The sequence below is a fragment of the Trypanosoma conorhini genome (genome assembly GCF_003719485.1).
Source record: "Trypanosoma conorhini strain 025E chromosome Unknown Tco_14.4_contig_00005, whole genome shotgun sequence".
NCBI lineage: Eukaryota > Euglenozoa > Kinetoplastea > Trypanosomatida > Trypanosomatidae > Trypanosoma > Trypanosoma conorhini.
The window spans coordinates 25,792-50,129 of NW_021704091.1; the positions used below are offsets into that span (position 1 = coordinate 25,792).

At 60.3% G+C, this 24,338-nt stretch overlaps 7 protein-coding genes across 7 annotated transcripts in view, besides 21 other annotated features; 6 read left to right on the top strand and 1 right to left on the bottom strand.

Annotated features, from left to right (window-relative positions):
• Window positions 1-53, bottom strand: part of Tco025E_00275 (uncharacterized protein) — a gene marked incomplete at both ends in the record, with an annotated part of 444 nt that extends 391 nt beyond the window's left edge. Inside the window, one exon of the mRNA XM_029367219.1 lies at window positions 1-53. This exon is cut by the window's left edge and continues 391 nt beyond it. Coding sequence (XP_029232679.1) covers window positions 1-53 — 53 coding nt within the window.
• On the top strand, window positions 52-8,610 carry Tco025E_00276 (uncharacterized protein; the record flags this gene model as incomplete). Its single annotated transcript, XM_029367220.1, has 1 exon — window positions 52-8,610. One exon carries the CDS (start codon window positions 52-54, stop codon window positions 8,608-8,610), a length of 8,559 nt encoding a protein of 2,852 aa, XP_029232680.1.
• Window positions 8,611-8,626: 16 nt separating this feature from the next.
• Window positions 8,627-8,666: a microsatellite.
• A 208-nt stretch (window positions 8,667-8,874) lies between these two features.
• Window positions 8,875-8,914: a microsatellite.
• Window positions 8,901-8,929: a microsatellite.
• A 43-nt stretch (window positions 8,930-8,972) lies between these two features.
• On the top strand, window positions 8,973-12,914 carry Tco025E_00277 (uncharacterized protein; the record flags this gene model as incomplete). Its single annotated transcript, XM_029367221.1, has 1 exon — window positions 8,973-12,914. The coding sequence occupies one exon, from the start codon at window positions 8,973-8,975 to the stop codon at window positions 12,912-12,914; it is 3,942 nt and encodes a 1,313-aa protein (XP_029232681.1).
• A 286-nt stretch (window positions 12,915-13,200) lies between these two features.
• Window positions 13,201-13,226: a microsatellite.
• A 187-nt stretch (window positions 13,227-13,413) lies between these two features.
• Window positions 13,414-13,469: a microsatellite.
• Window positions 13,470-13,958: 489 nt separating this feature from the next.
• Window positions 13,959-14,017: a microsatellite.
• A 74-nt stretch (window positions 14,018-14,091) lies between these two features.
• Window positions 14,092-14,139: a microsatellite.
• A 304-nt stretch (window positions 14,140-14,443) lies between these two features.
• Window positions 14,444-14,481: a sequence feature (A-rich).
• Window positions 14,482-14,511: 30 nt separating this feature from the next.
• Tco025E_00278 (cytochrome c) lies at window positions 14,512-14,853 on the top strand (the record flags this gene model as incomplete). The annotated part of the gene is made up of 1 exon (XM_029367222.1): window positions 14,512-14,853. One exon carries the CDS (start codon window positions 14,512-14,514, stop codon window positions 14,851-14,853), a length of 342 nt encoding a protein of 113 aa, XP_029232682.1.
• Window positions 14,854-15,010: 157 nt separating this feature from the next.
• Window positions 15,011-15,055: a sequence feature (G-rich).
• Window positions 15,056-15,065: 10 nt separating this feature from the next.
• Window positions 15,066-15,168: a sequence feature (A-rich).
• A 354-nt stretch (window positions 15,169-15,522) lies between these two features.
• Window positions 15,523-15,566: a microsatellite.
• Window positions 15,567-15,826: 260 nt separating this feature from the next.
• Tco025E_00279 (glycosyl transferase family 2) lies at window positions 15,827-17,359 on the top strand (the record flags this gene model as incomplete). Its single annotated transcript, XM_029367223.1, has 1 exon — window positions 15,827-17,359. One exon carries the CDS (start codon window positions 15,827-15,829, stop codon window positions 17,357-17,359), a length of 1,533 nt encoding a protein of 510 aa, XP_029232683.1.
• Window positions 17,360-17,366: 7 nt separating this feature from the next.
• Window positions 17,367-17,383: a microsatellite.
• A 120-nt stretch (window positions 17,384-17,503) lies between these two features.
• Window positions 17,504-17,528: a microsatellite.
• Window positions 17,529-18,059: 531 nt separating this feature from the next.
• Window positions 18,060-18,110: a microsatellite.
• Window positions 18,111-18,264: 154 nt separating this feature from the next.
• Window positions 18,265-18,319: a microsatellite.
• A 6-nt stretch (window positions 18,320-18,325) lies between these two features.
• On the top strand, window positions 18,326-20,275 carry Tco025E_00280 (uncharacterized protein; the record flags this gene model as incomplete). The annotated part of the gene is made up of 1 exon (XM_029367224.1): window positions 18,326-20,275. The coding sequence occupies one exon, from the start codon at window positions 18,326-18,328 to the stop codon at window positions 20,273-20,275; it is 1,950 nt and encodes a 649-aa protein (XP_029232684.1).
• Window positions 20,276-20,398: 123 nt separating this feature from the next.
• Window positions 20,399-20,436: a microsatellite.
• A 44-nt stretch (window positions 20,437-20,480) lies between these two features.
• Window positions 20,481-20,510: a microsatellite.
• Window positions 20,511-20,519: 9 nt separating this feature from the next.
• Window positions 20,520-20,546: a microsatellite.
• Window positions 20,547-20,690: 144 nt separating this feature from the next.
• Window positions 20,691-20,729: a microsatellite.
• Window positions 20,730-21,224: 495 nt separating this feature from the next.
• Window positions 21,225-21,256: a microsatellite.
• A 66-nt stretch (window positions 21,257-21,322) lies between these two features.
• On the top strand, window positions 21,323-23,326 carry Tco025E_00281 (putative diacylglycerol kinase; the record flags this gene model as incomplete). Its single annotated transcript, XM_029367225.1, has 1 exon — window positions 21,323-23,326. The coding sequence occupies one exon, from the start codon at window positions 21,323-21,325 to the stop codon at window positions 23,324-23,326; it is 2,004 nt and encodes a 667-aa protein (XP_029232685.1).
• A 351-nt stretch (window positions 23,327-23,677) lies between these two features.
• Window positions 23,678-23,740: a microsatellite.
• The last annotated feature ends 598 nt before the right edge of the window (window positions 23,741-24,338 follow it).

A 24,338-nucleotide genomic window follows, 5' to 3' on the forward strand; every position in this document is an offset into this window, starting at 1 on the left:
TAAGTGGCTCTCCGTGCGGTGACGGCGGTGGCGAAGTGCCTCGCGGCGGACATGCGGAAACACTTTTGCGTCTGGCGGCGCCTCGGCAAGGCGGACGCGGCCTTCATCGCGACCCCGCCGGCCTGCGTCAACGTTAGCATTGCTCTGCGGCACAAGAGCCGCGCTGCCGACGTCCGCGCCAGCCCCACCGGCGGAACCCGCGCTGCGCCTGCGACGACCACTGACGCCGGCCTCACCGCCGACACCCCGCGGCGACCGGAGATGCGGCAGCTCCTGCAGCAACTTGTGTGGAGGGCAAAGGAGGCGCTTCTCACAGGGGCAGCGAGGACGCAGAGGCCAGAAGGGACGGGGAGAGGAAGGGAGCGGAGCGGCGGACCGGGCACGTCGCGGCGCCTGCCGTCCCCCCGCATCCACCCCGCAGACAACACCGGGCTGTTTGAGGTGGAGTGGGGTGAAGCGGGACGGCCAACGCGAAGGACACACGATGTCCCGTCCCCGAGCGTCTTCGAAGCGCCGACGCTGGAGGAAAGCATCAAGCTCCTGTGTGGGCTGCTTGCCGTGACACTGAAGGAGCGGAAAGGGGCGGCGTCGCCGGAGTTTTTGTCGCCGCAAGTGACCATGACGCTGCCGCCGCTGAAGACGGTGGAGGCCGTTGTGGCGCCGCTGGGCCGTCAGGCGCGACTCTGGAGTGAGCTGCGGGAGTGGCACGTGCTGCTGTCATGTGCGTCGGCCACGTGTGTCCGCGTCGGTCGGGAGTCCGCCACCGAGGCGGCACTGCTTGCTTCGGTGCGGTCGTTTTTAGATACATTGGACGCCTTGTGTTTGCCCGCCGACACGCCGAAGACGCAGCGGCGTCATCACAGAGTTGCGAAGGGAGACAGCAGGGGGGCCCATGCTGTAGAGGATACACTAACTAACGTGCTGTGGCGTGCGGCATTGATTTGCCGTGTGATGGAGGAGCTCGTGCGGACCGCGCGGGAGGCGCCAGCGGCGCCGCCCAACGCGACGGAGGGGGATGAGTATCTGAGGAGCCCCGAGAATCTGCGTCAGCTGGCGAGGGTTGTACAGTGCGTGATGTGCGAGCTGGAGCAGCGGGTGTTTACTGTGCAAGAGCGAAATGGGCCAGCCGCGTCGCTGGAGGGGTTTGCGGCCCTTGTTCTAAAGTCTTTTCACCGTTGTTGTGCCCCCGATCGCGAGGACCGGCATCCGACGGCGTACAAGGGGGAGCTGGCTGACGCGCTGCTTTCATTTTGTGCCGCATACTTCAAAATGATCCCGTTTTGCCTCCTGGCAGGGGATGTGGAGGCGCAGAAGCCGGCGGAGGTCGCCGTGGGCGCGGCGAGGGAGGAAGACTGCTGCACCGTCACGACGGTGCGCACGCTGCGGCAGTGCTGGGTGCGGCATCAATCCACACTGCACATCCACGGCGCCGGGGGCGCCTTCTGGTGGCTCCGGCTGCTCCCCATCGTGCTTGAAGGCTACGCAGACGTGACGGCGCGGCTGCACGAGCAACACCTTTGCGGCGGCAGCCAAACGGACCCCAGGCAGCTGGAGACGGTGCAGACGGAACTCTTCAGCATGCTGAGCTCCATGCTGTACTTTGACGAGAGGGTCTTTGAGGAGCGGCGCGCTTCGCTGATGGCAGAGTCCGCTGTGGAGGCTGCGGGCGGCGGCGCGGGGGCGGGGGCGGAGGGCGCCAGTGATGCACGACTGCGACGACACCGCGGGGGTCGGTCGCTCTTTAAGAAGCAGGACGAGAAGGAGGGGGTGCTGCTCCCCAGCTCTGCGGAGGCTCTGCAAATGTCATCCCGCTTCTCCTCACGTCGGGTGTGGGAGGCGACTGCGGTGCCGGCCAATGCGACGGAGGCGGCGAGCGGCATGACGGGCAACAGCCCTCTCTTTGACCTCCTTGTCGCTTCGAAGGATGCCGTGCTGCGGCTCTCTGATTTGTACGCCGTGGAGGTCTACCACCGCAGCTCGGCGCTGGAGGTGATGTGGCTGGCGCTGCTGGCGGCGCATCGTCGCGTGCAAAAGATGAAGTCGACCCGACGCACGACACCGCGGGCGCAGCGGCAGGCGCAGCCGGGGGATGCCATAACTGTGGAACGGGCCTACGAGACGGCCCAGAACGACGACTCGGAGCTGATGTTTCCACCGTTTGTGGCTGTAAGTCTGCGGCACCTGTCCACCGCCCTGGCGGCCGCCGTGCACCGCACGTACGAGATGGCCGACACGCTGCTCGCACGCGATGGCAACATCCGTCGCGCGGTTGGCGTCGCCATCGTTGCAGGTACGCAGGAAACGCTCTTGCGGAATTCCTTCTACTCGGAGGCACTTGCCAGCAACTGGTGGTTGCGGAGTAGCGCCCCGTTTCTACTGCAGAGGCGTGCGCCGTGTAACCTCCCTCTCCCCTCCGTACTTGAGGGAAATCTCATGCATCTGCTGGCGCAGCGAGCACGCCGGCATGAAGGCCTGGACTGGTTGAAGCGCTCCACGGCGACGGCGCTGGAATGTCTCACGGCTCCCGTCGCCACACCGCATCTCTTTCCTGTCACTAAACAGTGGACGGGGGCATTGGTTCTATCCAATCTTCGCGATGTGGCGCACCTACTGAAGAGTGGCGGCAACCTGCACGCGTCACCCACGCCAACCGAGGAGGAGCTGAAGGAGCTGCATGCATGGGCGTCGAATACGTTTTCGTCTTTGCTCTCCGCCCTTACTGGGGATGTGGAGCTGCTGCTTCTCTGCGGGTACGCGAGTTTCATTGATGCGCTCTTTGAGCTGCATCTACGTCTGGGGACGAGTCAGCAGGAGCTGATGCACTTCGGTGACAACGTCCTGATGAAGCGTGTGCTTCCTGCGTTGCTGCTTGGACTTTTGAAGAGCGCGGAGGAGGACACCCCAGAGACGCATGCCGCGGCCTGCGAGTCCGCGCTTTTTGTTCTTGCCGAGTTGTCAAGGTTTGCCTCCTGGCCGGACCTGACACTCGCGACGGTTCTCCGTAGTGACGACAGCGATCTATTGATTGCAGTGGCGGTGTACTGCCTGCGACAGGCGCGACGCGGGGGTGGGAAGCAGGCCAGCGACTACGGTCTGCCGGCGGCGCAGTTGCCGCTTGTGGAGTACACGCAGGTGCTGCAGAGCAGCGGCAGCGTTTCCTTTCTCTTGCGCCGGGGCAGTGGACACTCGTACCTGCACGTGCTCGACCTGAGTAACAGTTTGCTTCCCTTCTCACGGGTGCAGCCGATCTACGGCGATCGCGAGGGCAGCTGCGTCGCGGCCTTGCAGCATTACTTGCAGAACGTGCAGCGGGTGTCGGCGTCGTCGGCTGCCGAGCAGCGGCAGCTGTTGGAGGAATCCGTGAAGTGTCTGAGCTTCATGGCGAACACATCCATCAGCGCCCACGTCCTCGGCTACCTGGTTCGCTTTATTGAGCACTACCTGCGCGTGCAGGAGCGGCTCTCGCGCGCCCCGCTGGACGGCTCCTCCGCCGAACCGGCAAACGCCAAGCGGCGCGAGAATGCGATGGCGTCCCTGACGCGTGTCGAGACGGCGCCGCTGGTGCTGCTTGACTACATCGGCTACCTCAGCTCCGCCGGAAGCTGGACGATGGTGACGTGGGCCTTCAACCTCGCCGAGACGGCGCTGAAGATTCGGCGCAAGCATCAGCTGGCCACAACAACTTCCGTCGGAGATGTGGCGACGACGGCGATTCTCTCGCAGCTGCGTGCCTTGTCGCTCCCGACCACGCCGCGACTGCCGCACAGCCTCCTGAAGAGTATTCTCTGCCTCTCGGACATCATGTCCGAGTCGCCCATGACGCTGCTCGGCTTTGACCGTGGCACCCCGCTGCACGGGCTCCTACGGCACGCCACACGCGGCGAGTACCGTACAATGCTTTTTGCCATGAAGCAGGCGGTGATTCTCGTGCAGCGCGCATCTGCGAAATACCGGGCCTCGCCTCCCCAACGCTGCGGGGCGGAGGAGCTTGCCAGGAGGCAGGAGGCAGCGAAGGCGTTGGAGGAATATGGGGATGAAGCGGAGGCAATGGATCGCACGAAGAAGAAGGAAGACGAAGAACACGAGGGGGGAGCCAGAGAGGGTAGCGGGACGTATTTTGCGGCCCCGGCTGCCGCACACACCCCTGAGGCACAGCGTGAGTTACGCGTCTTTCTTGGCTGCCTTGTCGCTTGCTTTGACAACGTGCTTGACGTTATTCGGGGCTGTGCGCTGCAGCAGGACATCCTTGGCGATGAACTTCGCGAGGTACTCCTGCTGGCACTGCAGACGTTGTTTCACGTGTTGCACGGATGTGTGCGCACGGTTCTTGCCTTGCCGGAGCACACGTGGGACCGCTTCCGGGCAGAACGTGCCCATCTGCTGTGGGTAGGCCTCTGCGTGGCGGGATTGGTGGGACGCGTTGTCGCCGTGGACCACGGCCGTGTGTGTTTCACCGGTGGCCTGCGACGCTCCACGGAGTCTCTGCTTGCCGCCATTGGAGAGCTGGTGGAGGCGTGCGTCGAGGGTGGCGGCCACAATCGTAGAAGCGACGGCGGCGGCAAGAAGCGAGGCTGCGCCCACGCGGAGAGCGCCACGCCGCTGCTGGACACACTGACGGAGAGCGTGCAAACGATACTGCGCGACCTGCAGGTGTCACATCGCGTGGCGATACGACTCGGTCTTGGCATGCAGCAGCGCACTGACCTCACAGCCATCATCACCTCCCTGCGTGCGTTTGCGGCGGCCTCGGCGCGCTATGAGCCTGCCGGCCGCGTTATCCACCGCGTCTGGCGTGTGGTGAGTGCGGAGGTGGGCCAACCAAAGAAACCGCGGGGGCGGGGGCAAAAGCGACTGCCGAATGCGTCTCCTCCGGCAGCGGCACTGCGTGTGCCCTCTATAGACGAGCTGCAGCTTCTTGTGGAGTCGTTTCGGGACTTGGAGAACGAACTGAAAAGTGTGGCCTCCGCCAGAAGGGCGGAACACCGATCTGCTGATTTTGTGGTGGACTGGGCCTGTGAGGACGCCGCATCGATGCTTGACCGCGTCACGGAGGACCCGACGTTGGTGCAGAGTAGAGAAACACGCGCTGCAGCGTTGGGCGGCGGCGGCGACGACGAGGCGGGGGAGGATGAGTCGCTGCTGGATGTCGGCGTTGGTGCCGCGGAACCGCGGGCTTCACTGAGCGCCGGCACACTTGTCTGCATGGATGCCGCCAATCTCCTGCAGGAGGAGGAGGAGGAGGGGCAGGCAGCGGGGGGAGGCGGGGGCGAGCTGGTTTCTCACGGCGACCTTATCGAGGCGCTGGTTCGGCAGTGCCGTCGGGTGCAGGTGTCCTCGGCGGCGCCGGCCAACGTGGATGCCGCGCTCTCTATTCCGCAGACAAGTAAAGTTCTTGGGACGCATTTTAACTGCGTGAATGCCGTCTTTGCGCGATGCACGCTGGCGGAGATTGTTGCCGTCCCGTACGCGGAGCTCGTCTTTGGCAGCCTCGAACTCTTCGCCCGTCGGCGCTCCCCGGTGCCGCTGGAGAACTGCCGCGTCTTGTGGGGTCAGCTCGCCCAGAAGTGGCGGAGGGAGTTCCTCGAGCCCCACAGTCTCCGCTTTGAGGAGCTGCAACGCGAGCTCCTGCAGCTGGTGCGGCAGCGCCGCTCGTTTGTCCGGTTGGGCGAGAAGGAGGCGAACGGTGACGTGGGCAACGGCGGAGCGGCGGTGACGGCGGTCGCCCCGCTCTTTTCCTCCCAGGAGAATGTCATGGCGCAGCTCTCGAAACGCGACGCGACCGCCGTCCCATGCGATGTGGAGCTTCCGCCCCATGACGACATCGGCGGTCTGCGGGGGGAGCGGGTGGGAACGAAGTCGCGTGGGAGGAGCCACCGCGACTACGAGCAGCTGCTGCAGCAACAGCGACAGGCGCAGGGGAAGCCGCCCGTGCCGTTGGATGTCCTTTTCACCCTCCTCAGCGATCTTCCGCGAGGGCCACGTGGCGAGGTGGAGCTGGAGAACTTGGCCAGGGTGGTCGCGACGTACGTGGCGAGGCAGTACCTTCTTCTGCGTCCGCGAAGCGATGGAAATGCGATGAACGTCATGCAATTCCTCCAGCGTCCCCACCAACTTGGCCCACGGCTGTACCAGCGGCGGCGCCTCCCGGTGAGCTGCGCCCACGCCGCTGACGTGGCGGGGTGGTTTTTAACCCCCACGGACCGCCGGTCGTTCATGCATGCCCTGTCGCACGTATGCGATGGGGAGGAGGTGGGGGCGGCGTTAAGCTCGGCAGAGCACGGCGTCTTTGAATACATGCGTTTGTCGTGTCTCTACCTGCATCTTCTTTCCCTCATCGTGCACGTCTGCCATCGGTTTCGCTTCCTCGGCGACGGCGAGCTGCGGGACGGGGTGCGGCAGCAGCGGCAACATGGCCCTCGCGGATTTGATGAGGAGGGTGGAGATGCGGCCCAGTGGGGCGGGTTTGGCAGCCCGGACGCGGAGGCGCGGCGGGCGGAGCGTCAGCTGCGGGCGGATACGCGACAGACCGAGGCAGACAGTGTCAACATAAATCTACTGGAGAATACGCTGCTGCACTTCTTGAACGTTGCCCTGACGCTCGTGGAGCACGCCGACGTGATGACGCACCGCGCGACGAGTATTGCCACGGCCCCGGGCAGCGACCACGACCACGCCCGCAAGGCGCTCCTCTACGCGGATGAGTTGCGTTTGATGGTTGGGGTTGCCTTGCAGGACACCCTGCGCGTGCTTCTCCGGGAGGCGCCGTTGGGCGTTTCACTCGCCCGCCGCGTCGTGCATCGCATTATCTGCAGCTTCTCCTGTGACCCCTTTCCCACCGCGTCACTGAGTGAGTCCTCGACGGGGAAGCAGAGGGGGCGTGCTTTGCTGCACCTGCCCCCGGTGAACACGGCGGCGTTGGAGGCGTGGCGCTCCAAGCGACCAGAGCTGTTTGTCCGCTCTCCCACGCTGCTGTGTGTTCTGTCGCCTTCCTTCTTCAACGAGGTGCTCGCGCAGCACATCCGCAATGCCCTGAGCCTCACCCTGACCCAGGTCGTCGCCTCCCTGCACTTTTACCTGCGTCGCCCGGACGCCCACTTGTCGCCCCTGATGGCGGCAACGACGAGTATTCTCTCAAGCACGTACGTGCGAAATGCGGCGCTGCGTCTGTTTTGCGAGGAGCTGTGCGGGCAGATTGTGGAGCGGACGAGTTTCCGCGAGGCGCTTGCGCCGCCAACGGTGGCCTCCGTGCAGCAGGGGGCGGCGGGCTCCGTCCCGGACGAGGTCCTCATCCCGTTTCTTGCCTCCATCTGCCGCGAGGACGCCTTCGTGAGCAAGAATGCGCTGGCAATTGTCCTGCACCGCAGCATGAGCCTCCGCCCCGACGTGTTTGGGCAGCCCCCCACCGTGGACCGCTTCGCCAGGTTTGCCATTGCCCGCAGAGGCGGCAGCAGCAGCAGCAGCAATAACAATAATGGTAATAACAACAACCTTAATAACAACGGCGACCGCGGCTTCGCGTCGGCCGCAGAAGGAGCTGCCCAGGGCAGCAGTAGCAGTGTTGCCGCCGCTGCTGCCGCCGCTGCTTTTGCTGGAGGAGGAGGAGGAGGTCACGCGGGCGTTGGCGCGCGGGAATGGGCGGCCAAGCGCCGATTGAGTCTGGGCGTCACGCACGCGGATGTGCTGCTTGAAGGCCCCATGTCGGCCGATGCGGTGGCGGCAGCCGTGATGGATGACGCCGCCGCCATGGAAGCCGCGGACACGGGGGAGGAGGAGGCGGAGGAGGTCGAGGCACTCGGTCGGTTCATGGCGGACCAGTCTGAGGAGACGGCAAACCGCACACACAAACACGCCCTCGCCTCACTCAACCTCACCCTGGCGGAGGTGATGGAGACGGCAATGCACTTTGCCGCCATGCGGCAGATGTCGGCAGAGGAGTACAAGAAGGCACGGGCTATGATACGGGCCGCCGATGATGCACGACATGAGCGCATCGCGGCATTTCGCAGTGCTGCGCCAGCAACTAGTTCGCCTCATGGCAGGGGGGCGGTCTCCTCTTTTGCTGCGGCTAACGCCCCCACGGTCGGTTTTCCTGATGCCGCATTGCACATTGAGGAGCCCATGCATTTTGGTGTGGGGATGCTGCATATTCGGTTTGCGCTGCGAAAAATTATTCACGTTTCGATGCGTCGATTGGCGGCCCAGCAGGGGCCCAAGACACTTTCCATGATGGTTGAAATGCTGCGTGAGGTTGACCCCAAGTGGCGCCAAAGCCAAAATAACACCGGCAGTGAACTCCGTCGGCAGTCGGATAGCATGCTTGCCGGGACGCTTCGCGTGCTCGTGGCACGTTCTGTAGTGTGTGTTGATCTCGCAGGGGAGGCGGAGGATCTCCTTGGCGGCGGGGCTGGCGGCGTCGCCATGAGTGCAGTTGGCTTGCAGCGCACGGAGCGGGCATTGTACTTGGTGCAGCGCACGAAACAGGGACATGCCGCTTCTGGTAGTAGTAATGGCGGTAGCGGCGGTGACCGCGTTGGCAGGCGGTTGCCTCTGCGGCATCGACGAGCTGCTGCTGCAGGTCTTTCTTTGGCCGACAAACGGTCGGCTTCCTGAGGCGTCTTTCTTTGCTTGTGTGTTTGTGTGTTTGTGTGTGTGTGTGTGTGTGTGTGAAATTAGTAGCGTCACCGGAGGTTGTATGCCCTCGCGTCTTCTTTACAGTTTTCATGTAGCCCTCCAAGCGTCACGGCGCCTGTAAGAACTAAAAAACAAAAACAAAAACAAAACGCATCACGCGGTCCTTCATGTTGTGTGTGACGTCTTTGTTTGCGCCGTTTTCGTTCCCTTCACACGCACACGCTGCAGCCGCCTCGCACGGCTTTTCTTCCTTTCTTTATATATTTCTTTCTCTCGGTCTCTCCCTCCCTCCCTCTCTGGCTGCACCGTGGTGGCGGGGTTGGTGTGGTGGAGGAATCCAAATGCCATCCACCCCCCGCGCAGGGCTGGAGGCAGAGGCAAGCGTGGCTGCGCTTCCAACGCAGCCCCCAGGGACGCCGCTGGGCCGGAGGAACCCGCAGCTGCACTTCCCGCAGGTTGCGGGGGGCGAGCTGCGCCCGTCACTCCTCACGCGTCTGCGGCAGGGCGACGCGCGGGCCCCCGGCACGCCGGACGGGGCGCCGTCGGGGGCGGCCGGGGGGATGGTGGGGCGGCGGGCAGGCCTGGCGCCGCACGAGACACCGACGCCCGCCTCCGCAAGGGACAAGCGCCTGCCGGCGACCCCGAATTCGGTGACGCTGCGCGGGTCGTTCGCGGGCCCGGCGTCGGCCGTCCCCGGCAGCGCCCCGAGACTTGTCACCGCCCCCGGCACCCTGCTCGGCGGTACGGAGGGGCAAAAGGCAGAGACGAGAGCAAAAAGCAGCCGACAACCCCCTGCCATAAGCGTGCGGCAGACAACGACGTCGCTGCTGCGCATCTTGGGCGAGGCGAATGCCGCTCGCAACGTGTCACCCGCGCGCGCGTCTTCTTCGCACACCACGAAGGCCGCCTCCTCACAAGAGCTGTCAACACCGCCCGGTGTTCAGCCCACGAAGGAGGCCGCGCAGCCCAAGAAGAAGAAGAAGAAGAAAAAAGGCCAAAAACATGCAAAGATGCTGCCCAAGACGCAGCTGATGGATCAGCCGGGAAGGGAAACCACGGAGACGGCTTCCGCGTCCGCCACGCAAGAGGCAGTCCTTTCCACCCCAACGACGACGAGCAATGACAGCAAAATGACTTTTGACACTCCCTTGCCGAGCATGCATGTTCCCTTTCACGGCGGCTCGTTTGGGGGTAAGGCCGTGCTTATTGTGCCGTCGTCGTCGTCGTCGTCGTCGTCAGGGTACGACGTGGCGAGGAGTAGTGCCATTGCGGCAGCAAAGCCGAACACGTCCAAGAAGAGACGTGGACACCCTACCACTTTCAAAATGAACGGTGCAAAGGGCTTGGTTGGTGTCCCGTCGGTGCCTGCCCCAACGCATGCGCCGGGAGACTCTACTACGGGAGCGAGTGTAAACAACCGAGGCCAGAGCTGTGGCACCGCCGCTGCAGCCTCGCTTAAGGGGACTTTTCATTTCCCACGTTCCTCCCTGGAGTCCCCCACGGTGGCGCCGCGGGGCGCCGCCGCAACCGTGGCCTTCTCGGAACCCTCAGCTCTGCACTCTAGCGCGACGGAAAGCGGTGGTGGTGCCTCTGACTCTCCCGCACTTGCACAGGCGCCAACGTCACTTCATCGTGCTGCGGACTCCGCCCCAAGCAACGGCGGAGGCACCACATCGCGCAAGGCGGCAACTGCAGACAACGCGGTAGATGACCCCAAGAAGGGCATGAAGGCTGGCGCGCCGCAGCATTCATCCATTCCGGGAGCGAGGGAGGGGACTGCCAGTCCGCAGCAGCAGCAACCACCAAACCTGTTAGCGGCTGGGACGCATTCCCCGTCGGACCCTCCGCCGTCGTTAGTGGCAGTCAAAAACACGCCGTTGAATGTGACGAGCACCGATGAGAAACGGAGTGGGATCCACGGCCCAGGAAGTAGAACAAGTGAAACCGCGCAGGAGAAGGGAAAAAAGGCCAACTCCTTCTCACCGCAGCCCATCTTGACGTCAGGGCGGAGCGAGGGTGAAGTGGACAAGATGCCTCCCCGCAGCTTGCTTAGCAGCCTCGCGCCAGAGCCGGCCCTCGATTCTCACCGTGGTGAGGTTTGGTCAACGGAAGCCTTCCCTGCCGCATTGATGTCGAACTATGCAACGCCCTGGCACAACGGGAGGGCGGACGCCAGCGATGTTTCGCACGCCGCTCCATCCCTGTCTCAGTATATTCACATGGCAGAGGCAGACCTTTCTGGGACGACGCTCAGCGTCATTGGGCCTCATCTTTCCATGTCTCGAACACTCCGCGTCATCAATTTAAAGGCTTGTACGACTGACGAAGAGGGACTGCGAGGATTGGCTGAGATTCGAACGTTACAGGTTCTCTGCGTCTCACATATGCGGCACCTGCACTCCCTGCGGCCACTCATTCAGCGCTGCAATGGCCTTTTTGCGGGGATAGAAGAGATTGACGCGCAGTGCACTCCCCTACAAAATGCCGGGATTGCCGGCGTGGAGTGGATGCAACGACTGCGTCGACTCTGCTTGAGCATGACGCGTGTAACCGACGTCACGTCTCTTTCAGCCAGCCGCTCGCTGGAGGAGCTGATTATGACGGGAACGCCTCTGAGGGGTGAGGGGATTCTTGGGCTAGAAAAGATACCGACGCTGCGGACGCTCGACCTCAGTCGCACCAAAGTTCAGGCGCTGCGTGAGCTCTACAGGTCAAGGTCGCTGGAGAATTTGATCTTGTATTCGTGCAAAGTAACCAACGAGGATGTGCGTCTCCTTGCGCAGATGCCGCGGTTGAAGACGCTCGATGTTAGCACAACCAAAGTAAGGGATCTTTCCAGGTTGAGTGAAAGCCCTTCGCTAAAGCGGCTAACCGCCCAGTGGCTAAGCTTGCTCAACTGCAGAGGTGCCATTGCTCCCCAGCATTCCTTTCGCAATGAAGAGGCGCATGCAAGTCCATCCCTTGAAAATAAAGATTTCTGCCGTAAAGATTCATGGTCGCCTGCCTGTTTGCATGGACGCTTTAACGACATCGACACGGAGGCTGGATTCCGTGGCTTAGCGAGCATTCCTACACTCGAGCACGTGGACCTTTCCTACTGTGCCATTCAGAGCGTAAAATCATTATTCCATAGTAAATCCATCAAGGAGTTGATATTGCGCCGCACGCTTGTCGATAATGACGGTATCGAAGGTATTCAGAATATGCGGTCATTGCAGAAACTTGTGATTAACAACACCACAGGCACCTTCTACGTGGATGAGGGTTTTCTGCTGAGTTCCGTGACGGGTGTCCTTGTCCTTGTAACGGAGCTTTCAAATGCGTTAAACCTGGTCGTCCTTGACCTTTCCTTTACGGATGTCTACGATCTTCGCATGCTCGCCGCGCTCCCCCACCTTCAGGAGCTATACCTTGTGGAGACACTTGTTACCGTGGACGGGATACGTGGAGTTGAGAGGATTCCCACACTGCGCATATTAGATCTCTCTCAGACAAGTGTTGCCTCCCTGCAATTTCTCTCCGCCGGCTGTAAAAAGCTAAAACAACTCTTCCTAAGGTCAAACCGTAATGTGCGCGGGTTTTGCATTGGCAACCTGCACGCCCTCCCCTCTCTTGAGCTGTTGGATGTCAGTGACACCGTTGTGGAGGACATTCGAATGCTTTTCCACCCCACATATTGTTTGAAGCATCTCATTTGGCGCTGGGGGGAGCGGCGGGACGTGCGAGGCCCCATTGAACCACTCCCGCCTTGGGTGAAGACACCGGTACTCGACGGGATTGAGTTGATGCCGAGGCTGGAGGTGGTAGACATCACAAATGCCGACGTTCGCGCTGTGGGCTTTCTCTCCAAAGCGAGGTCGCTGAGGCGGCTAAATCTGTCGCGGTGTAGGGCGCTGAGTAACGGCGGCATTTTGGGGCTAGAGTGCATTGGCACCCTCGAGGAGCTTGACCTTAGTCACGTGTCAGGCATCACGGATGTTAGTTGTCTCGCCAGCTCGCCCATGCTACGTGAGCTGCGGCTTGGATGGACCGGGGTCACGCTGGAGGGGCTGCGTGGCGTCAGGGCGATGCCGACGCTGAAGTTGCTTGACCTCACTGCCACACCGGCGGAGGCCGCGGCGGGGCGCAAAGGTGGAGGGTGTGTGGCACTGGCTTGCGGTCTCGACAACTACAGTCCTTGGGGGGCGCGGCTGCCTGACGCCGCAACCCAGTTAACGGAGGCCAGCGCCCCGCCGGTGCTGCTGCAGAAATGCCGAGCACGGCGCGTCTCGTTCCTGGTGTGAACGTCCGCCTTCGTCTTGGGTGTGGGGTTTGGGGGCACGCGCGCCAAAGTTAACGAAATGATGTGGGGCGGGGGAGGCCCGGTCGAGGAATTGTGCCGGGGGTGGGGGTGGCCGCCCCCGCCTGCCTGCGCATGGCTGTGGGTTTGTGCCGCCCTTCATGCGTGCGTCGGCACGGGTGGCTTGGAACGGAGGAGCACGCGCAGGACGCACCATCCGAGGCGAAGCCGGACTACATTTGCCGTCGTAGTGGAGGTGTGTGAATGGGACACCGCGACCCAACAACAACAACAAACAAACAAACAAACAAACAAAAATAGAAAGAAAAATGACGCATAAATAATGGGTTACCGTTTGGTTGGTTAACAGGGAAAGTAGGAAGGTTCGCCGCTAGTTTGTTCCTTCCCTCTTCTCTATCTACATTTGTCTTTTTTTTTCTTAATTTTATTTTCCTAGCATTTTACTAGTGTCACAGACGAGGTCTGCTTTGTATATATATATATGTGTGTGTGTGCGTGTGTATGCGTGTGTGTGTGCGTGTGTGTGTGTGTGTGTGTGGATGCATTGCCCGAAAAGGGCGGTGAATAATTTTTGGGGGATACCGATGGAGGCCGCGCCTCACGCCTCCCTCTTACAGAGATCTGCGGAAGAAAGCTGTCACTGGGACGCGGCCAAACAACTCGGCCGGTGCCGCGTTGAACTTTCCCTGCTTCTTCTTTTATTTACACGTTTTTGTTGCGTTTTACCAACGGGGTGCAGCGTTGGGAAGCAGTGAGAGTGCGCCACTTTTGCCTTTCTGCCGTACCCACCCCAGTCCCCCGCCACTAATGCCCTCCACGCGGGGGGAGCGGGTGCGGCGGCTACGCGGGAGGCCCCCCGCACCCACCCACTAAAGACGGCCGCTTTGCGAGTTTGTAACGAGATCCCGGCAACTGCCGCGGCACAAAGTTTCAGCGCCTTTGCGTACGCGTGGGTGGGTGCTGTTGGATGGATCTCCTCGTAGGTGGGGTGGGGGGATTGTTGTCACACTCAGCCCAACCGCAGTCGTTTTTTTTCTTTTTTTTTTGTGTCTGTAGCTGCTCCTTTTTGTATTTTGTATTTTTTTTCCTCCCCTTATGTGAATAGGGCGGGGAGAGTGGGGGGGGCTTCGTCAGGCGCGTGTCTGTGCCTCCCCACCCCGCTACTCCTTTTTTTTTCCTTCTTCTTTACTCTTCTTCCTCTTCTTTTTGTCTGCGCGTACGCGCCTCACCTCTGCCACCCCATTCCTGCACCACGCCTCCTCTCTCTCTCTCTCGCTGCGGGCGTGTGCGTTAACGGCTGTGCTGGGTGCGTGCCCGCACCCCCGCCGTGTGAAAATCCTTTGGGAGCCGCCCCTCCGCCCCTCTTTCTTCGGCGGAGGCGGGAGCGTGACGCGCACGTTGTCCCGCTCATCCTCCTCTCGCTCCTCCCCACGCACCCAACACCGCAGTAACAACACTTCTCCCATCTCACTCTTCGTTTGCTGCACAGGAGGCGCAAGCCCAGGCAAGCTTAAGAAAAAAAGAAAGAAAAGATAAACAAATAAAAAAAACCCAAAGCGTTTTATCTCTGTATCCAAGATATGCCACCGAAGGCAAGAGCACCACTTCCGCCCGGCGATGCTGCGAAGGGCGAGAAGATCTTCAAGGGCCGTGCGGCGCAGTGCCACACCGGCGCAAAGGGAGGAGCCAATGGCGTGGGGCCCAACCTTCACGGGATCGTCGGCCGCAAGTCCGGCACAGTGGAGGGGTTTGTGTACAGCAAGGCAAACCAGGACTCCGGTGTGGTCTGGACACCGGAGGTGCTGGACGTCTATCTTGAGAACCCAAAGAAGTTCATGCCGGGAACCAAAATGGCCTTTGCTGGCATTAAGAAGCCGCAAGAGCGCGCTGACCTTATTGCGTACCTTGAGTCGCTGCACTAGTGGGCTCCGCGTGCGTGAATGGCCCGGGGCAGCTTAAGCGCCTTCCCGCTGCCTCCCTGTGGGTTGTTTGTCTGCCTGTCTGACGCACTTCTCTGCGGACTCGCTCCCCGGCCGGCCCCGCCACAATGACCCTCCCACTTGTTTATAGTAGGAAGGTGGGTGGGCGTGGGGGGTGCGGGAGGGGAGGGAGGGGCGGAGGAGGAGCAGAACAGGATAGAAAACGATAAAAAAGAAGGAACGAAAGAAAGAGAGAGAGAAAAAAAAAAGGATGGCAAAAAATAACGAAAAAAGCAAAAAAGGAAAAAAAAAAAAAAACTTAATAGTAATAAAAGTGGGCGGGTGGGGAATACCACTAAAAGGATACGACTAGGCTGTGTGGGTCGAAGCTGGAGATGGGCTCACGTGGGGGAAGTAATAACCGGGCAATTTATAATCTAGCGGAGCAAACCACGAAGGAAGGGGGAAAAGAAAGGGAAATGAAAACGGCGTAGGAACAAAGGCGAAGAGGGAAACAAAATAGGAAAGAAGTAAAAAAAAAGAAAACTGTTTGGTCTTGTGTAAGTGTGTGTGTGTCCCTCCTGGAGGGAGTGCTGGTGCGGCACTGAGCCGAGTACGCGCTCCCCCAACTGCAGCAATTGTATGGTTTGTATTCTTCGCAACGTCCCTTAGTTTTTTTTCTTTTTTTTTTCTTTTATTTTGCTTCTCATTTTTTTCGTTGGTACATGTACTTGATTCCGCCTTCCCTGAGAGAAATAGGCAAACCTTCTCCATGCCCCATGCTCTTTTGATGCGGACTGTCTGTTGTGCGCGGTGTATTCGTGGAAGTATTTGTCATGTGCCCCTCTCTACTCCTTTTTGTTTTTGGTTTTTGCCTCCTATTCCTTTTTTTCTTCTATTTCCTCTGGTGTAAAGATAGTCCCCGGGCCCCAGTTTTTTTTGTTTTTTTCGTTTTTCCGCCTCCCTTCTGTCGAGGATGTGCAGCTCCGTCGTAAAGCTGCGGTCCTTCGTGGCCCTCCTGCTCCTCGCCGCCGCTCTTCCGTTGAGCCTTCTCAGTGTCGTCGAGAGGGCCGCGCCCTCCGAGGACGGGCTAATGTCTGACTTCTGGCAGTTGCAGCAGAAGTGCGGCCCACGGTGGCTGGGCGGCTCTCACGGGGCGAAGAACAGGGGCGTGACGTTGGCGCTGCAGTGGACGGGGGACTCCGGTGCGGTGACGCTTCGGAGCGCCCCCAGCTCCTACCTGGTGTGCAGTGGCGGAAGAGCCTTTTTCGTCATCCGCGCCGCCGTCACCGCGTCGGAGCTGTGGAGGCCGCGCGTCTTGCGTGGCGACGCACTTGTTCTCGAGTCACGCGCCAACGGCCGCTACCTGCGTCTCCGCGGCGGCGCGTTGAGTTGCGACACCGATTCGGTGAAGGATGCAACGCGGTGGAAGCTGCGTGCGCCCAAACAACGCGCCTGCCTCTCTGCAAGCGTGTTGGCGGAGAACCAAACATCTGCGGTGGCCTGTTGGTCGGCCATTGAGCGGGAGAGGGGCGCGTACCCCATGATTCTCTTCGGCACACTGAAGCCGTTGAGGCGAGCTGCGCCGAGCAATGCCTCGGACATGTTCGACCCCTTTATTATCGCGAAGCGGACGTTGATAAACTGGGCGCGGCTTCCCAGGGTGCAGCCTGTGGTGCTGACCGACGACGCGTTGTCACAAAATGTCATTCATTCTGTGAACGTCGAGCATGCGGGCCAGCACGGCTTCACCCCGATCGACATCATCGGTGAGTTTGAGCTTCAGCAAGACTATCGTCTGCCGACCTACCGCGGGTTGTTCCGGGCGGTGATTGGTAGATACCCCCTCGCAGAGGCTATCATGTACTCGAACATGGACATTCTCTATACCTCTTCTCTGGCAAGGACGGTCGACGCCGTGCGGAGTGTCTACGAGGGGGAGAGGCCTAAGAACCCGTCACGGCGAGGGTGGTTCGTCGTGGGACGCCGCATCAACGTGAATGTTCCAGCAGACTGGTCCATGGAAGGGCGGGTCTGGGAGCCAAGAATGGAGCACGGGCTCAAGCCGTCTGGAGACATGTTCGGCCCGGACGCAGAGGATTACTTTATCGTGCATCCGAAGCTCTTTAACTGGGGCGAGCTGCCCCCTTTCATTGTGGGGGGCATCGTGTTTGACAACTGGCTGACCTCGCAGGCGGTGCGTCTGCACCTGGCGGGCCAGGCGCTGGCAGTCGACGCCACCAGGACCCTGACGGCGATCCACCAGAATCACGGGAAGGACGTCTTTGCGAGTGCGCTGAAGCCAAAGTCTGCCTTCAACCTGGCGCTGATGAAAGCCAACGGCGGAATGCCCCACCGTCTCACCACGAGCTGCCCCCGTTACACGCGGGAGGAGAGCCTTTGGAGGTCCATGGTGGTCGCACGCAGGAAGGTGCCCCGACCCGAGAAGGTGTTGCCCAACTACGCGACAACCATGGCCAACGCCGCGACCGGCGCCTCCCCCAAGTAGCCGGCTGCGTCGTCGTCGTCGTCGCAGTAGGCGCGTGACATATTTACCTGTCTTCTCCCTATCTTTGCCTTCGTGGCACACCACCGCCCCTCCCCCGCTGCCCTGTTGTCTCGGACTGTGTGTATGGTGTGAGTGTAGTTGCTGTTATTATTATTATTATATTTTTTTTTTGCCGCAATCGGATTTCTCCACTCGTGTTTTATTGAGCTAATCCTGTGGCCTGCGCGCCAGTCGCCCTCGCAGGAAGACGTCTGTTCCCCCTCCTCCTCTCCCAGACGGAGATGCGGGGCCAAAGAAACAAACAAAGGGAGGGAGAGAGCCTCCCGATGGGGCGGGGTCCACAGTGAGGCGGCGTGAAGCAGATAATTTCCCTTCCCTCCATCCCTTCTTTCTTGCGCAGCTGCGCGGAATTGTGCGCTGCCGCACTATCGCCTCCGCGAAATGAACGTGGTCCGTCACTGCGACCAACAAAACTGCTTCGTCAGCCATAGCGGAGTCAAGGGGCCACGTATCGAGAAGACAAATAGTATTTTTTTTTTGAAAGACTCCTTTCTCTCTATTTTTTTCTCCCTATCTCTTGTTTACTTTCTCCTTATGTGCCAATCACGCCTTGAGGGCCCTCTTCTTGAATGCAGACATAGATGTCTGCCTTTAGCTATTTTTTTTTTTGCTGGGGAGGGGGGGAGGGGGTTTAAGCGGCCTCCTTCTTCTTGTGTTGTATGTTCTCCTTCTCGTTCTGTTGCTTCTTCTTGTAGAGGGCAAAAAAGGGGGAGGGTTTTTTTTGCCTGCCTGCGACAATCCAACGAGGTGGCAGCAGAGCGGCAGCGAAAACCAGCTGTGGGCGACGCGCGGACGTCAAAGCACACGGAGAGCACAATATATAGGCGATAGAGGGGGGCAGGAGAGCCTGGGCGACGGCGTGGGCGTGGGTGCACGAGGGAGGGGTGTGGAGGGAGGGCGCATACGATGCCGTACCAACTTTATTTGCACCGCAGATTTGATATTCAGCTCTCTCCGGTGGCGGCGAGCATTATTGATTGGGCACCGCCACGCCGCGATGTTCAGGTGGGCTCCGACGTAGCGCCCAGTTTACCCTCGTCAAGCGACGGTAAGGCCACCGCGAGAAATACAAGCTGGAACAAATCCTTCTGTGGTGGGGGAAACACGGATGACACGGATAATACGGTGCTTAGCCCGCAACTCACGGAAGGGGGACTGCGCACGACCGATGGCGGCGCTGCGGCCTCCCCGGAAGCAGGTTTGAAGGGGTACGGCCCGACTGCCGGCAATGTGTCGGAGGGTGGCTCACAGGAGGCGTGCTCCGGCCCAAAGACCGTTTGTCCGCGTCTGTGTCAAGGCAATCTGACGTTGAACTCGTACGCCGCGGTGCCGTTGCTCACACGCGGAAGTTTTAGCTTGAATGCGGGTCTACTTGCGGGTTTTGGTATCGCGACCGGCACCTCATCCTCGGCCTGCTCATGGCCGTCACTGATGTCGCCGCCCACCGGACGCCCCCGCTTTTACGCAACGGACACGCTCCAGTTGGAGTGGATTTGGCGGCGGATGCAGTGGGCGGGCGAGTTCAAGCTTCTCTGCAGGTGGCCGTCGACGGCGTTGCCGGTGTGCGAGGTCACGGGCGTGACCCCCAGAACGGATTGGTGTGTGCAGACGGATAGATTGCTCTTCAACTGGAGTGGTTTTTGGCGCGTCTTCGTGCGGGACGGGCGTCGCTGTTGCCGGGACGCGTTGGGCCCCCAAGACCCCCCGCTGGAGCCATCGCCCGCGGCCCATGACGCGCTCGAGACGTCTGAGCCGGCTGCCGCGAAAGGCGCTCCACCGGCGGTGAGGCACGCGGCAGCGTCGCCGCCGCCGCGTCGGCATCCCGCCTCCGCTAAACACGAGGAGAGGCACCACCCACAACCGCATGCGCAGCAGGCGCACCACGAGGGGAGTCGCGAGAAGGCTGCTGCCACTGCTGCGGGCGATAAAAATGCGCGCGACGACGACAGGGGCGAAGTGTGTGGCAGGCGTGAAGGTCCTGGTGCAAAGGGACTGAGCCATGGTGCGGGAGAAAGTCGTTTGCGCGCCGCAAGTGGCGGAGAAAGCTACAGGTGGTGGCGTCTGAAGGAGCTTCGGGGCGGGGCGGGCTTTGCCGTAAAGAACGACCTGGCGAGCGGCGTAAACGTCTACTGTGGTTGTACTGGTCACCTTGGTAGGGCGTTAACCGTCTCTTCGCACGTGGACGTGCTTCGCCGCGCGTGCTGCTCCATCACGTCCACCACCAAATCACTCGATCTAGCCGCCCGTCTGCGCATCAACCTCATCACCTGGCACCGCACCGAGTTGGACGTCGGTGTGGGCTGGCGGCCCTTTAAACAGGCTTCCGGCCTCACATGCCGACTGTCCCGCTCCATGGGCCGCACCTCCGTCGGCATCACGATCAATGATGTGGGTACTCAGTACAATAGTCTGATTTCCGGCCGGCATGTGGAGGGGGAGGAACATACAGCGCAAACTGGACACGAAGGAAGTACGCAGCGACGGCGGCGTGACTCACAGGATGACAAGAACCTGGTTCAGGAGAGTTTCGGGGCAAAAACTGCCGATTCAACAAGCTTCACTGCGTGGTTGTTTTCGGACTGGCACGTCCCGTACGTTGGGAGGGTATGGCGGCTGGCTCAATCGCTCGCCGGTTCTGCCTCACTCGCTGCCTCATCGGCGGCCGCTTCTCCTGCAACGGGCGTGGTGGCACATAACCCGGGTCTCCGCAAACGCCTCTCACAGATCGTCCCAAGGGGACTTGAATGTGCGGACGCGCTCTTCCGTCAAACGGAGTTTGACCTCACTGTGGGTCTGGAGGAGGAACGACACAATTCAAGGAGGCTGCGCGGCTTCGTTGTTCTCTCGGCCCATTAGATAGACCGGATGGATGCGGTGAGAGGGGAGGAATGCGAAGTTACAGCCGCCGGCAGGAAGGGGGAGTTTGCGTGGCGGCAGAGGCGCCGGGTTGACTTCTCCGTCGCCACTCCTTTCACTGTTTGTTGGCGATGATGATGGTGGTGGTGGTGGCGGTGGTGAAGAAGGAGGCTTCAAAAAAAAAAAAAAGGGCAAGAGGGGCGCAAAAAGAATATATAATAAAATAAAACAAAATGAGGAGCCTGTGGTGGCGGTGGTGGTGGTGGCGGTGTCGACGGGGGTCGTGAGCGCCTCCCTCAGGGAGAAGTGCGCGGGCTGCCTCGATACGTTTGACGCCGCTGGTCGCCGTCAGCTCCCCCTTCCCACGCCGCTCTGCGGGCGGATTGTAACGCATTCCGCTGCCGCTCTGCCGGCGCTGGCGTCGCCCCGCCTCTCCTCCCTCTCTCGCATTGCCGTCATTGATTGTTTCTTTTTTTTTTCATTCTCTCGCTCTCTGTTTTCGTGTGTGTGGTTGTGTGGCTTTTCCTCACTTCGTGTATTATCTGTGCCTTTGCCTCACCTCTTCCTCACTCAACTGCCGGGAGGGTAAACGTGGCCGGCACTCTCCACCTTCCCTCTTGCCGCACTCTGCCTGCGGGCGTAGACGCCGCATGGACCTGCGTTTCTCCCAATCCCCCCTCCCACGTCATTTTTTCTTTTCCTTCTTTTTTTTTTCGTTAGTTTTTTCTGCGGATTGCTGCTCACGGACGCCCATAATCCACGCACACCAACACGCAACCCGTGCGTGGGGAAAGGCCTTTACTGCCTCTGTTGCCGTGCGCCCGCGTGTGACGGGGCCGCAGCTCTCTCGGCACGCGGCACACAGAACGAGGTGTCTAATACGCGCGGAAGCCGTCTTGGAGCAGAGCGAACGGGCAAACCCGAAGGAGCCTTGATAGCCTCAGTGCCTTCTATCAATCCATTACTCAATCAACCAACCAACTATATATATATAGTTATTTTCTTCCAAAGCTGTGCTAGCATTACTTGTAGTGGAGGCGGAGGTGCATGCTGGTGACGCCTGTGGCTGCCCGGGACAGCTGTGGACTGCGCAGCGAGAGGCAGCCTTCAGGGGCGTGCCTGCAGGAGCCTTGCCCGAGCAGTTGCTTAATGCAAGATCCAAACGCTTTAGAGCGCAGCTCTGCGGAAGTTTGCGGAAGCCCCATGCACGGCTCTACGCCAGTACGAGATCCGATGCATGGGGCAAACTGCGTCACAGCGCTGCCGGGGCCGGACAATGCTTTCCCCATTGAGTCGTCGGATGCTGTGAAAAATGCAACTGCGTCGAATAATCACAGTGGAGCGAGTTCGCCTTCTACGGGTAGTGGAACCGGGTACGAGCATGTGCTCGGAATTGTAAACCCCATTTCGGGGGAATCTCGAGTCGCCCAGTACGTCTTGCGCTCCATGCGTGAGCTGCTTGGGGCGGATCGCGTCATCTTGCTTGACGCGCCGCTCTTTGCAAACCCGGCGCCACTGATTGAAGCCATTCGCAACTACGCCGTGCGTTTTATTCGTCAAGGTTCAAACGGCACACCCCTGGCAAGCGGCACTGAGGGCGGCAGCGGCAACGCCACTGCCTGTAGTCGTGCCAACGGCAGTGAATTGGAGCGGCGTGGAACAGTCTTTGTGTGCGGCGGTGACGGCACGGTGGCCTTCGTCATGGAGCAGCTGGACGTCGTGTATGAGATGATCAAAAGCGCGGAGATGACCTCCCGTGGGGCTGAAGCAGTGCGGGATGCGGGGGTTGGAATGGGCGGTTTAAGGCTACGTGTCTTGCTCCCCGCAGTGGCTGTCCTTGCGCTTGGCACAGGCAATGACTACTCCAACTGTATGGGGTTTGGTAGCGGCTACCTGCGTCACAAGCTCTCGGGTCTTTGCTGTTGCATGGAGAACGCCATTGAGCCGTTTGTCCGGCACGCCGTGACTGCGCCTGCGATCCCGTTCGACCGATGGACGGCGCGACTGGTGCCTCTCACCGCCATCTGGCAACAACAGGAAAATCAGCAGCAGAGACAGCCGCCCCCGCCAAAGTCTGGGGCGAAGGAATACGAAGTCTATTCCCCCGTTAGCTCGCTGAGGGGCGACGTGGAGGCGACGGCGGAGCATAAGGAGGGCGGCAAGGAAGAAGAGGAGGCGGCGGCAGCAGCGGTGACGGCGAACTCAGTGGATGTGGACGCGCTGGACTGGGATGCATTGGACGCCGCTGGGGCTTGTATGAAGTATAATTTTATTAATTATTTTAGCGTGGGCTTTGACGCGTATGTAGCCCAAAAATTTGATGCCTTTAGAAGGAGGCACCTCAAGTTTTGCTCAACTCGGATGCACAACAAACTCGTGTACGCCACGTACGGCTTGAAGGCAGTGTTTCGTTGCTCCACACTGCGTCCATGCATCCCCAGTGTCTGCGTTCCACAGCTGACACGGTCTGCCTCTAGCGGCGTCGATGCGTCCCAAGGACCCTCTGGGCAAAGTGAGGAGAAAACTTCCATGGTGAACTTGTCTTTGCCCAAGGGCAGCAAGGCGTTGCTCGTCACGAATATTAGCTCATACGCCGCAGGGACGCGTCCGTGGAAGGAGGGAAAGGGCCACTTATATCGTGACGACCCTGGCACACACCCCATGGTCATCACTCCTGTCTGCGTGAATGATCGTAAGATGGAGGTGCAGGCTCTTGGTGGACTTTTTCAAATGGGGCTGCTTCAGCTGGGGATCGGCAAGGGCGCCTCTAAGCTGGCACAGACGCGGGAACTGCTTCTGTTTGTCCTCTGCAAATCAACAGACATTTCCCGGCGGCCGCAGTTACAGAAGGGTGGGGGAGCGACGGCTGGAAAGCTGGGCGGTGAGAGAGACACGCCTCTGTGCTTGCAAATTGACGGTGAAGCTATTGGGAGGATTACGCAACCGACTGTAGTTTACATCACGGAGCTGCATAGACCCCGTGTGTATGTGCGCTGCCGCAACCCGAGCGTGGTTCGAAGCCCCATCCAAGACGAAGACCTGCTGCTGTAGCTGAGGGGAGATGCCGCCTCATGGAGGTTGGCCTGCGCGTGTGCGCTGAGGGTTGCTTCTGCTTACACTTCCCCGTTACCCCCTCTTTTTTTTTTGCCTTTCTGCCGTACCCACCCCAGTCCCCCGCCACTAATGCCCTCCACGCGGGGGGAGCGGGTGCGGCGGCTACGCGGGAGGCCCCCCGCACCCACCCACTAAAGAAGGCCGCTTTGCGAGTTTGTAACGAGATCCCGGCAACTGCCGCGGCACAAAGTTTCAGCGCCTTGGCGTACGCGTGGGTGGGTGCTGTTGGATGGATCTCCTCGTAGGTGGGGTGGGGGGATTGTTGTCACACTCAGCCCAACCGCAGCGTTTTTTTTTTCTTTTTCTTTTTGTGTCTGTAGCTGCTCCTTTTTGTATTTTGTATTTTTTTTTCCTCCCCTTATGTGAATAGGGCGGGGAGAGTGGGGGGGGGCTTCGTCAGGCGCGTGCTGCTTTCCACTTCTTCCGGGTGCTGTGTGAAGGCGGTGAGGGGAAGGGCCAGTGAATGGCCAACCACACGCCGTGGATCTTCCTCGTGGTCGCCGGAGTGCCGCTCTTCATGACATACACCAAGGCGAAGCGCATGGACGCGAAAGAAACCCATGAGATTCAGATGCGTGTGAAGTACCGCGCTGAGTTTTGGGCAAAGGGCAACGAATTTGTCCGGCTCCACAGCAACTACGTGACGCGACAACTGATGGATACGGCGGATGTGATGATTGGAGAGGAAACCACGGGGCCAAAGGCAGTTGCAGCAGTCAATGATGTGAGGCCGTGGTGGCGGGTGTGGGGGTAAACCTGTAGTGACAAACAACGGCAGTGATGAACTCGACGAGGGAGTAGACTGGGGGAAAAAAAAAATTAAGTGCAACGGGGAAGAAGCGAAATACAGGCTCCCACTCCCCCTTCTGTCAATAACCGGCCCTGCACCCGGGTGATGGCTGTCCCGCAGACGCACCCGGTTATGTCCCACAACCGTTCATTTTTTCCT